Genomic DNA, 12,370 nt, shown 5'->3' with positions numbered 1-12,370 from the left:
CAGAGTCAGCTGACTGTGAAGGATGAGATTCCAGATGAATTGAGTGGGGCATGAGGGGAGAGGAGTGGTATGAACTATTCCTTTTTAGGTAAAGGGTAACTTTATTCATGTTGATACCCTCATTCATTTAGAAAGGCGCTTAGTAGTAATTCATGTTTTGGAGTTGGAATTGGCAAAAACCTGGGTTTGAATCCTGCCCATGGCACTTCCTAGCTGTGTAACCAAAATCAAGTCCTTTAACTTCACTGGGCATCAATGTTCTCTTTTTAAACATAGGAATAATACAACAATCCTTAGAGGGCAGTTATGAGGAAATTAAATTGGATAACCTTAAATTACTATGTAAATGAGAGTCATTAGGATTCCTTCCTCTACCATCCAATCCACCACTACCATCCTTGAGTAAGGAAGGTCACACAATGCAAGCTCATGTGGGACCATGTGGGACATATCAAGCCTCAGCCAGTACACTTGGAACAGGCTGGGATTGCGGTTCAATTTTTAAAAATAAGCTAAAGTACTCACCCCAGGGTGCTAAGCATGAATTGGACCCCAAAAAGACAAGGCAAATTTCAGGAAAGATGACATTGGGGTATTTTTAAAGCAGTTCATTTTTGGATGGTTAATAGAATAGTAGACTTGAAAAGAACCACAAATGTCACCTGGTCCAGGCTGTACTTAGACAGGAATCCCTTATAAAACATCCTCCATAAGAGGTCACCCAGCCTGAACCTGAATATCTCCAAAGATAGAGAACTGACCACTTATCATGACAGCTCAGTTCTACTTTTGGATGCTAAAGTCTGTCCAACTGCAAACTTCCCCCATTGGTCCTAGTTTTACCTTCTGGGACTTAGCCAAACAAATCTAATTCTTCTCCTCATGAGAGCCCTTTAAACACTCGATGACAGTCATTAGAGCTAGTAGGGAACTTAGGGACCGTCTAGGCAACCCCCAAGGCCACAAAGCTAGTAGGCAGCAAAGCTGGTTCTTGAATGCAGGCCTCTTGTCTTCAAGTTCAATGTTTTCCCTGCTATACAGTGCCTTTCCTGCCTCCACTGAAAGTCTTCTCTAGACCAAATGGCCCCATTTTCTTCAGCTGACCTTCATATGGCATGCTCTCCAACACCCTCATAACCCTGTCACTATTTTTTGGACACAATTCTGCTTCTCAATATCCTCCCTAAAATATGGTGTCCAGAAATTATCTCAATGGTCCAGATTGGGGATAGAGGTATGACCAGAGTAGAAGTAGGTAGGATTATCACCTCATTCCCTCTGGACATTCCATTTTTATTAATGTAGCCTAATATTGCATGAGGGGTTTGGCAGGGGAGGGTGGGAAGAGGAAGGAATTCCTATCAAACTGTTGAGCTGGGGTGTGCAGGTAAATGTTTAACAACTAGCTCTCCAACACATTTTAAAGTTCAATCTGCATTAACATCTGCCCCATCATTTTCTTAAGTCTAGACCAGAGGTTCCCAAACTTATTTGGCCTACTGCCCCCTTTTAAAAAATTATTTGGCCCCCCCCAATACCTTTAACAGTTTTTAAAAAATTTGTGTCATTTCAAAAAATATAAAATTAAAAAAGATGCATCTTAAATTTAATAATTTATTGTAAACTTGTGGGTTTTTTCCTGCATTGAAATTTTGATGATGTAGTATTGCATCATGTAACCATATAGTATCATATTGTAAACAAGTCATTACACACATGTATTCCTGCTGATGCAGGCTAGACTTCCCAACAGTGTGCAACATGATGGTCTGCAAAAACTTGCTTGTTAAGACCTGTCGGTGGGACTTGACCACTGATCAGTTACAATTTGCATTTTGTGTGTTTATTTGGAAAATAATGTAATCATTACGACTTTAACTCTGTTACACCACAAATGAAACATGTATGAATAGTTTTTCAAATTTTTCTTATCTCTTCTTCTTTCTTTATGCTTCCATCACCCCCTTATTTTTATTCAACACTCCCCAGTTGCATCCAAGGCTACTACCACCCCCCTGGATTGTTCCAGCACCCCCCACAGGGTGGTATTGCCCACTTTGGGAACCTCTGGGACAATCAACAAAACAATAAATCAAGCCCTGATTTGTAGCTTCTGCTGATTCCTGAGGTGAAAATGCTTACACTAAAATCTAATTGGTTCTCACCTACTATTTGAGCTGTCTTTAGCAAACCCCCACTGTTGACACATTAAGCTTGTAGTCTACTAATCTCCCCTGATCTTTTTCACATAAATCACCGAATAACTACACGAGTGAGTGTGTGTGTGTGTGTGTGTGTGTGTGTGTTGTGGATTTTCAGGAAGCAAAAACAAAAATGCTCCCAAAACATATGGGAGGCATTTAGGGAGCCAAGGGCTGTGGCTTTGGGGGTCTCTTCTGATCCCTGTTAGGTTGGCTTTATATTCTCCAAAGTCTTTTCCTCTGTTGTGCCAATTTTCTAAGAATAAAAGAGAATTTTCCTGGCTTGACTCTGAGGAGACAAAGCTATAGAACTAGATGAAAAGTGTATAACTGAGTCTTCCACCTGACTCTCTTTTCTGACTGCTTCCCTCCTTGAGAGTGATGCTATTCCTAGTCTCTGGTTTGGGGATTGTGCTAGTTTTGTGAGTATTTGAACGACAAGTTTGTAGCCCAGGACCGAATCTATTCTTTATCTGTCCTCAACACATAGGTGTTCATCAAAAAAGGCTGCCTTTGAAAGCAACAGCTACCCTGGGCTTGAGGGCAACAGAACTCACATAAGTGAAAGCATTGATCAAAGTGAAAAATACAGAGCCAGTTCAACCAGACTATTAACTTGATAGCATGTTGGGGAAGGAAAGGATTCCATTTCTAGTTTTCTTGACACCATCACAGAATCATGGAATCTCATGATCTCAGAATGGGAATGACCACTGACATCCCTGAGAAATGGTTATTATCCACCTTCTGAAAACCTCAGGTGAAAGAGAACCTGCTGAGTACTCAGGGAGTCCATTCTAGTCTTGAACAGCACTTACACTTAGTCAGTTTTTCCCAGTCTCAAGCTTAAATATGCCTCTTTGTAACTTCTGCCTACCCCTCCTAGTTCTTAATTCTGGGCCCAAGCAGGTTCCTCTTCCATATGACCGCCCTTCAGTTTTTAAAGGCAGCTAGTGTGCCCTCCCTTAATTCCTATTTTCTAGATTAAACATCTCCTCCTATTACATGGTCTCCAGGCCTCTCACTCTTAGGGCTAGAGCTTTGTACAAGCCTGATGTTAAAATTTCAGTATAAGAATTTACACCTTAGAAATCAGAAAAAACACAACAAATCAGGACTTGATTTATTGTTTTGTTGATTTCCAGACTTAATAAAGTAATGGATAAAATGTTAATAATGAAAATTAAACTTAAACATGTGTTGTAAGTACATTTTTAGAGAGTCAATTGTTAAACATTTATTACCACATGCCTGAACACTGGTTACGCTCCTTTGGATATACCAGCTTGTTAATGTCTCTTCTAAAATGCAGTTCCTAGAACCGAGCACACTATTCCACATGCTTTCTGATTAACTCTTCATTTATGAGTAAACCCTCGTGGAAACAGGGATTCTAAATCCAGAAGGGTATGGAAAGGAGGTAGTAAAGGGAAAGGAAGTGATGCTTGGTAAAAGGAAATAGAATGCTAAGGACAGATGCAGGAGAACCCACCAGGGACCATCTGAGTGGGATGCTGGATGCTGAAGGGTTTACAAAGAGAAGAATAGGGCTAAAGGTCCTTCCTTTGTGCACTCTTCACTTCAGCCAAAGGTACACCATGCTCTCTTACCTCTTTTTCTCAGAAGCCTTTTTCTCTATGCCCAGAATGTCCTCAAACCTTTGCGCATTGAAGTCCTTTCAGGCTAAATTAAAATGCTACCTCCTCCACGAAGCCTTCCTTCATTTCTCCCAATCCTTGAAATGTATCAACCTGGATCTTTATCTCCACAAAGTCACTAGGAGTACTGCAGGGACTGCAGGGATATGGGGAATTGCCACAGAATGATCATACATACTCCACACCAGATTTACACAGCTTTTCCAGAATAAGAAGAGAAATTTTGGTTCTGTTCTCCCTCTTTTTTTTTTTTTTGGCTAGGCAATGGGGTTAAGTGACTTGCCCAAGGTTACATAGCTAGTAAGTGTTATGTGTCTGAGGTCAGATTTGAACTCAGGTCCTCCTAAATCCAGGGCCGGAGCTCTATCCACTGTACCACCTAGCTGCCCCCTTGGTTCTGTTCTCAACCAAGAACCATAGAGCCCAAATTATCTTCTGGAAAACACTACATACACACAAGCCCAGGATTTACCTCCCTTACTTTGGATCTGGCTTTCATACCTAGTCTTGAAAGAAGAGAATTATAGAACATATTAAGGATTTTGTATGGATTCTGTATATATTGTCTTGTTGCCCCTCCCCCCACTTAGGATGTAAAGTCCTTGAGGACAAGAATTGTCTCCTATTTTTTGTATTCCTATACTTAGCACCGTGTCTGGCACATTGTAGGTGCTTAATAAATGTTTCCTGATTGATTAGCTTATAAGATATTAGACTTGTAGTTGAAACTTTACCTATCATGTAGTCCAGGGGTATCAAACTCAAAAAAAAAATCAGGTCCATAAGGATCCCTGCAGGCTGCATATCGTCTAAGAAAATCATATGTTAACATATCTATACTCTATTATACTTTCATTTATTTTACATTTTCATCTGGTTCAGGTGGCACGCCATAGTGTTGCCCCCACCATTTGATGCCAGTACCCTTATTTTATAGATAAGGGAACTGATATCCCAAAAAGGTAAAGTGGCTTGTCCACGGTCACACAGATAGCAAGTAGCAGAGGTTAGTTTTTAAGTTAAATCCTCCAACTGCAAATCCAGTACCTTTTCTGCCGTACTGGGGCATCTTGCTTTACCTCTAAGCATATATAGGTATCCTTTCTATAGAATCCTTATAAACACCACTGAATTTTCTGCCTGGCATTCAAAGGCCTCAGCCAAGAGCTGGCTTTGAATCAGGCCTCTGATGCTTATTAGCTATGTGGTCTTGAGCCAGTCACTTAACCTCAGTTCTCCATCTCTAAAACGCAGGAATGGGATTCAAAGACCTTTAAAGACTCTTCCACCTATAAATTTATGATCCTGTTATATTGGAAGCTTTTTGAGGGCAAGGACCATTCCTTAGCTAAACTTTTTCTTTTTCTAGTACTAAGCTCAATACCCTGCACACAGTAAGCACTTAATAAATGTTTGTTGTATTGTGTTGATCAGTTTCCAGCAACAGAGAGTTTATTAGAGAATAAGGAAGCCCGGAGACTTTTCGAGTAGGGAGTTGATGTAAAGGCTTCTTTGCCCTTTCAAATGACCAGAGCATGTTTATAAGAGGAAGGGATGGATGCCTCCAGCTCTATAAAACATGAACCAACAGAGGAAAATAACTGACTGTTTTGAAGCCAAAGATGGCTTAGCAAAAGAGGACTGTTGTGATTGTTACACAGGGGTCTGGAAGATTATAAGATTAAGAAACTGACTTCTCTTTTTTCAAAATCCTAGACCTGGAAAGTACTTTAGAATAAGACCCCTCTACAACATCATTCATTCAACATTCATTAAGCACCTACTATATGCTAGGCACTAAGTATACAGGGACAAAAATGAAATAGTCCCTACCCTCACGGAGCTTACACTCTATCAGGGAAAACATGTATGTACATAATTAGAATATATGTATATATATGTGTACATGTACATATATAATATGTTTACTATCCATATATATCTATACATACACAGGCATATACACACACTAAATAAATAAATAAATAAATACAAGATAATGTAGAGGGGGAAGAGTACTAACAGCTGGGAGGATTGAGAAAGATTCATGCAGAAAGTGGTATTTGAGCTGAGTTTTGCTAATTAATTTATTTTTAGTTTTCAGCAATCACTTCCATAAGCTTTTGAGTTTTAAATTTTCTCCCCCTCCCTTCCCACCTCCCTCCCCAAGACATCGTGCAATCTGATATAGGCTCTACATATACATTCCTATTAAATGTATTTTTGTATTAGTCATGTTGTAAAGAAAAATTTGAGCTAAGTTTTGAAGGAACTAAGGGATTGCAAGAGTTGAGGAGGAAGCGTATTCCAGGTAGGGAGGAAAGCCAGGGCAAAGGCACGGAGATGAGAAATGGCCGGTAATGTGTGAGGAATACCCAGAAAGTCAGTCTGACTGAAATGCATAGTTCAAGAAAGGGAATGATAGTGATAGGGGAGAAGAGTGAAGGGTTTTAAGTGCCAAACCAAGGCATCTGTAGTTGCTCCTAAGGTAGCAAGGAGTCACTGTTCTACCCATAGAATATCTCTATTTGGAAACTGTGACTACTTGAGACAGGCTGATTCATTGAGGAGCAGCTCTAATATCAGGAAGCAGCTCTTACTGAGATAAAATCTGCCTCCCTATTACTAACTCTAGTCCTCCCCAGCTGTTCACAGTTCTGCTCTCTGGGACCAAGCAAAGTATGTTCAATCCCTTCTCCCACACAACAGCCCTTCAGATACTTAAAGACATCTATCATTGCCCCTCTAAGTTGGCTTTTCCCCAGGTTAAACATCTCTAGCTCCTTCACCTGATTCTTACATGTCAGGAGAAGCATTGTGATATAGTGGTAAGTAGGCAAGAGGTGGAACCTCTAGAGAAGCCTTCTGCTGAACATTGTGAGCTGCGTGACACTGAGCAAGTCACTTAATTTCTCTTAAATCCAGGGTCCTGATCTATAAGATGGAGATGATAATGTGTTTTTGTAATTGTCTGACATGATTTCAATTTCAAAAACTTCTAGTATGTGGTCATCTGCCTCTGGAGGGACAATGTTCCTCTTAAAATGTGGTACCCATAACAGAACTGAAGTCTACATGAGTATGACTTAGGTAGGGGATAATTGATTCATGACTTCCTTCATTCTCTTTACTCAACTTTGAAGATCTGACCAAAATCCTACTTTCTCTGGGAAGACTTGGCATGGAGAATGGACACATCTTCCCTCCTGCCAGAAACTCACAATAATGCCCTTTGTCTGGAGTAAGATCTTGGACAAATAAGTTCATCATTTCAGGCCTCAGTTTCTTTATCTGCAAAAATGAAATGTTTAGAGCTAATGCTCCCTAAGGGCCTTTCCAGCCCTAATATTCTATGAGGTTGGAATTTACATGTCAGACTAATTTCCCCACTTCCTTCTGAGGGCTTCTGAGAAAAGAGCACTCTAATTAAAGAGTCTCTGGGGTCCCAGTGGGAGTGGAAACTGCTCAGTGGACTGGAATACCTTCCAGAGGCCTGGCCACATTGGTGAAGGGTGGACATGTGGCTGAGGAAGCAAATGAGGTATGTTCCAGCCCCACCAAGTCTGTGCTAATAAGTCTGAGAGCAAATGAGAAAGGTCATATAGTTCAGCTTTACTTGTAGTTCAACTTTACTTCAGTTCAGTTCTGGGTATCACATTTAAGAAATAACATTGGCTCCCCTAGACAAGAGTGACCAGAATGGGGAAATCTTTGAAAACCATAATAAATGTATATGACATTTAAGTCATACACAAAGCATTTAACATATATTATCTCATTTAAATATATAGTTGTAAGTATTATTTCCATTTATAGATAAGGAAAGTGAGGTTACAAGAAATTAAGTAAGATATGTATATGCCTACATGTACTTATGCTTCTGTCTATGTATACATGCTTTTATATATGTGTTTATATATTTATATTTGTATTCTTTGTATGGATGGTTGTGGGGGTGCAGATATGTATATATACATGTATGTGTGTATGTAATAACTCATATTTTACAGGGCTTTAAAGTTTGCAAGGCACTTTTATCACAACAATTATATGAAGTAGAAGGCACAAATATTATCCCCATTTTACAGATGAGGAAACTTAGCCTTGGAGAGGTAAAGTGAGTTGCCCATGGACACACAGCCAGTAAAGTAAATTGGGATTGAAACCCAGTGCTCTTTTTGGTACACCACAATATGACTCAGTGTATGCATGCATGCATGCATGCATGTATGCATGTATTTTTGTACATGTGTCCCTTTGAGTACACATGTGTCTCTAGGCAACAAAATATCTGCACATGTATGTACATGCATATATATGTGTGTGACCATATGTTTGTGTTGTGTGTTGCATACACATGTGTGTACACATATATTTGTATGCTTCTGGATGTGTGTTTATCTGGGTAGAGGTAATGCTGGTCCAGCTTTACCCAGGGACAACAATTTTAAATACGAATTTTAAATACCCAGAGCTGGGTTCTTTCCCAGTGAACAGCCCTTCCTCCAGGCTGTGCTCCAGTGCTGGTGTGGGAAGATCCTCAGGCTGAGGCCAAGGCTTCCTGAGTTCTCTGCATTGGGTTTTTGATGCCAATCAGGACAGCTCAGAGCTCCCTGGCTAGCCCTAGTACCAGCCTTCCCCAGATTCTGGACCTAAGGTCTGTAATCATGTTTTTTTTTTGATTTAGGGTGGGAGCAAAGGCTCCTGATCTCCTGGTTCCACCACTAGAACCCCAGTGCCCTGGCCCCTCCTTCTCCACTCCCCAAACACTTGCGTCAAAGTTTGTGGTAAGATTCCTCCCCCTTCTCCTTCCCTCTCCTCTTCCCCCAAGGGAATCTTCCAGACACATTTTCCCTTTTTTTCCTCCCCTCTTGGGTGGAGGAAACAGGTCTGAGGGAGGAAAAGGGGCTCCTCAGAGGAGGAAATTGGGAGAGGAGGGGTGGGGGCCAGATGGACCAGGGGTAACCAAGAGCTTCCCAGTTCCTTCTTCCCACACTCCACACCCCCATCCCCACCCCAGTGCCAGCTGGAATAGCTAGAATCCTTTATGCCTTCCTGTGTGGAAGGTGGTTCCAAGAGCAGAAGGCTCTGGTACTCACCCCCTACACACACACCCGTTATTCTCACCCTCATTTTGGGGGTGAGAATGATCTCTGACCCTCAAACTAGAGCTAGGATTAGAGATGGGGTATGATTCATCCCACTTCAAATAGTCTTTCCCTGGTTACCCCCATCCCCCAATCTTCTAAGAAGCAGGGCCCTGGACTACAGGACCTCTGACTGCTTGAGATTTCTTCCCTTTCCCCGTACCCCACCCACGAACCTTACAGGAGAAAGAGACAGATTTCCAAGTACCCCTGTCCCTTTAAGCAAGCGTGCCAACTACGCCAGTCGGGGGCGATTTGCATAAAGATGGGGGGAGACACCCTGAGGGGCGGTGCCCGCGGCGGGAGAGGGTTTGTGAATGAAGCTTCGGAAGTGGGAGAGGGGCACGCTTGCAGAGGAGATGAGGAAGGGGTGCCGGCAGCCTTCTGAAGCTTAAGCCGGAATAGAGGTTCGAATGGCCACTCCTCGCTTCCAAAGGTCTTCTCAAGCAGAAGTACCTAGAGAGTGCCGAGCCCCATTGGCTGCTCCTACGCCTGGGCCCCTGCGAGCTCACCGTTTCCCCAGCATTGGGGCCCCTGGCACGAAAATCCTTTTTGCCCTCCCCAGGGTAGTCTTCTGCCCCACCCCATCTCCAGCCCCCAACACACACCCCGTCCCAACCCCCAGGCCCAGCTTCCGGAGAGGGCGCGGAGCGTGGGCAGCTCACAGAAAGAGCAAAAATAGCTCCCCTCCACACACACACAACCACCCCTGGCGGGGGGAGCCCTAAATTTGTAACAAGGACGAGAAATGGAGAGAACCCAATGCTGGAGAATCTCCAAACTCAGAGTGGAGAGCTACACTAGGTGGGGTGGGGGGAAGAGGGGGAGTGGACCCCTTCCCAGGCCGGGAACCCTGCCCTTTCCAGAGAGAATATGGGACAGGGAAAAACCTCAGGTAGGTAGGTGTAGAAGCGGGGGAATCTAATCTCGGCACTCTCCTCCCCAGATCCCTGCTCCCCCATCCCCCACCCCCATCCACCCCGGGCATGCGAACCCTGGCGGGGAAGTCCGAAGGAGGAAGGAAAAGGGAGCGCTAGGGACCCTCACATCCCTTCCTATACAGGTCTCGCTCAACCTTCACCCCCAGGAGTGTGAACCCGGGTGAGCAACCTGGAGGCGATGGGATGGGGAGTCTTGGTGACCCCAGCGTTCCTCCCCCACCCAGTCCCACCCATTCCGCACCCCAACCCCAGAGCTTGAGAACCCCAGGAGCGAGACGGAGACAGGGGATGGAGAGTGTGGGTCTGCATCCCTACACTGGTTCAGCTCACCTCCAACGCAGAGCAGAGACATGGTCCTGGGGGCCGGGCCGGGGCTGGGGGCGGAGGTGGGGGGACCCGGAGCTCAGCAGGGAGGCTGCCTATGCTCCGACGCCCTCCCTCGGGGCTGTGGCATCCCAGCCCAGCCCTACCCGGCCTGTTCGCTGGCTCTCCCTGCTCGCTGGCTCCCTAGCTCCCGAGCTCTCCGGGCTCGGCTCTCCGCTCACGCCGGGTCCCTGCCTCCACCGCCACCAGCCATTTTGTTTCAGCACCGGGGGCCGTGGACAGCTCCTGACGTCAGGGGGTGGGGGCAGGGGGAGGGGCCTGGGAACGCCTGATCTGGGGGCAGGGGGAGGGAGAGAGTAGGAGATGGGGAGAGGGGGAGGAGGAGAGAACAGTACGGGGCGGGGCTTTTAAAGGCACCCTACGATTCCTGTGCTTGGCCTTGGGGCTTGGGAGGGGTGGGGGATGGGGAAGGAGATTCTGGAAAAATTTGTATCCTCTGAGTAATCCCCAGAGGGTGGTAATCGTAGTGGTCTGAATCTTTCTCTTACCTTGGGTCGGAGGGCCTCTGTCTCATCTGTCATTTCACGCTCTCATTTTTCAACCTTCTCTTTGACTCTGCATTTCCCTCTATGTCTTTCTGTTCCTCTTCTACTGTTTATTCACTATTCATGGCCCAATCTTCCCCCTCCCTTTCTCCAAGTAATGTTATCATTCGAATCAGCTTAACCATTTAGACTTGCCACCTCTGTTCACAAAAGCACCTTCACTCATTCAAAAGTTACTTATTAAACCTGCGTCTTTCCATCTTTAATTACTTCTTCCCTTAATTATTGCTTCTGGTCCCTAGCTCACTTTCTCTCAGTTTCTCTCCCACCTGTCTTTGTTCTCTTGTCTCATTGTCTCGGAATAATAATCGCAGAGTTGAAAAGAACCTGAAAGGTCATCTAGTCTAACCTATCCCTGAAGAAAAATCCCCTCTACAACAGACCCAACAAGTAGTTATCTTTGCTTGAAGATCTCCACTGTAGGAGAGCCTCCCCTACACCACCTCCTTCCCATTTCACTTTGGGACAGTTCTCATTGTTAGAAAGTTTGTTTTTGCATTAAGTCAAAATCTATTTCTCTGCAACTTCTTCCCTGTTACTTCCCGTTCTTGCTTCTGGGACCAAGCCAAACAAGCTGATCCTTCTTTCAAATAATGAGTCTTCCAAATACTATTTGAGTACCATAGAACTCTCTCTCTCTCTCCCTCCTTCCCCCCCCTTCTCCTCCTCTTTCCTCCTCCCTCCTCTTTCTTTCTTTTACACTGTGTGTGTATCATTTTGTGCCTGCCTGACTCAGAGAAATTCTATCCAGAGAAAAGTCTTGTTAGTGTAAGTGGGAGACTGAGGGTAAGTGGTTAGGAGGAAGTCAGGGCTACTTTTTCTAAAAGGCTAGGCCTGGTAGCAACAGCCTCTTTTTCTCTTTTGTGATGCCCCACCCACTTCTCGGGGGCTAGACAAAATGAAGAGTGAAGAAGACGCTCAGGGGCCCCCTGACTTACCAAATCTCCCTGTTTACATGCTTCAACAAACACTTATTAAAAACCTACTGGTCTGGCCGTGTGTTTTGCTTAATGCTGGAGATACAAAGATGAAAAAAAAAAAAGGATAGTTGTTGTACATAAAAGGATTTTAAAAATCTGAACCTAATATGAAATGCTCTGGGGAGCAGCAATTTAAGTGAGGCTTTTTGTAAAGTGAATAATTCTTCTGTTAAGCAAATCATCTCTTAATTAATCTGCTGGACAAAGACTTCACAGAGTAGACACTCAATGACTGTTGAAAGACTGAATAAGGAGCCTGGCCCTTGCTTAAATCAGAGTCTTTCCAGAAGTTGGGGGTGGGACAAAAAAATAGGGTGTGAGGACCTCCATTTTGAGAAAGGACACAGATCAACTTTGTTTCATTCACTGGTGCCATCATGCTCCAATTACCTTCTTCCTCAGGATTTTGAGGAAAGGCCCAAACCAGCCATCCTTCATTTTCCAGATTTGCTGATCATGCCTTCAGGCAGGTACCTTACACACACACACACACACACACACACACACACACACA

The 12,370-nt window shown here is 44.0% G+C and overlaps 1 protein-coding gene across 1 annotated transcript in view; it reads right to left on the bottom strand.

Annotated features, from left to right (window-relative positions):
- The window catches only part of UNC13A (unc-13 homolog A), an 86,855-nt gene extending 76,523 nt beyond the window's left edge, over window positions 1-10,332 (bottom strand). The window contains exon 1 of the mRNA XM_027851117.1: window positions 10,278-10,332. Within this exon, the coding sequence (XP_027706918.1) occupies window positions 10,278-10,299 (22 nt within the window). The 5' untranslated portion in view covers window positions 10,300-10,332. The remainder of the gene's footprint in view (window positions 1-10,277) is intronic.
- Window positions 10,333-12,370: the final 2,038 nt, after the last annotated feature.

This window comes from Vombatus ursinus, unplaced genomic scaffold, assembly GCF_900497805.2.
Source record: "Vombatus ursinus unplaced genomic scaffold, bare-nosed wombat genome assembly UNPS02009173.1, whole genome shotgun sequence".
Classification (NCBI taxonomy): Eukaryota; Metazoa; Chordata; class Mammalia; order Diprotodontia; family Vombatidae; genus Vombatus; species Vombatus ursinus.
The sequence above is the reverse complement of the archived record's forward strand: the minus strand, read 5'-3'. Positions and strand labels throughout refer to the sequence as shown.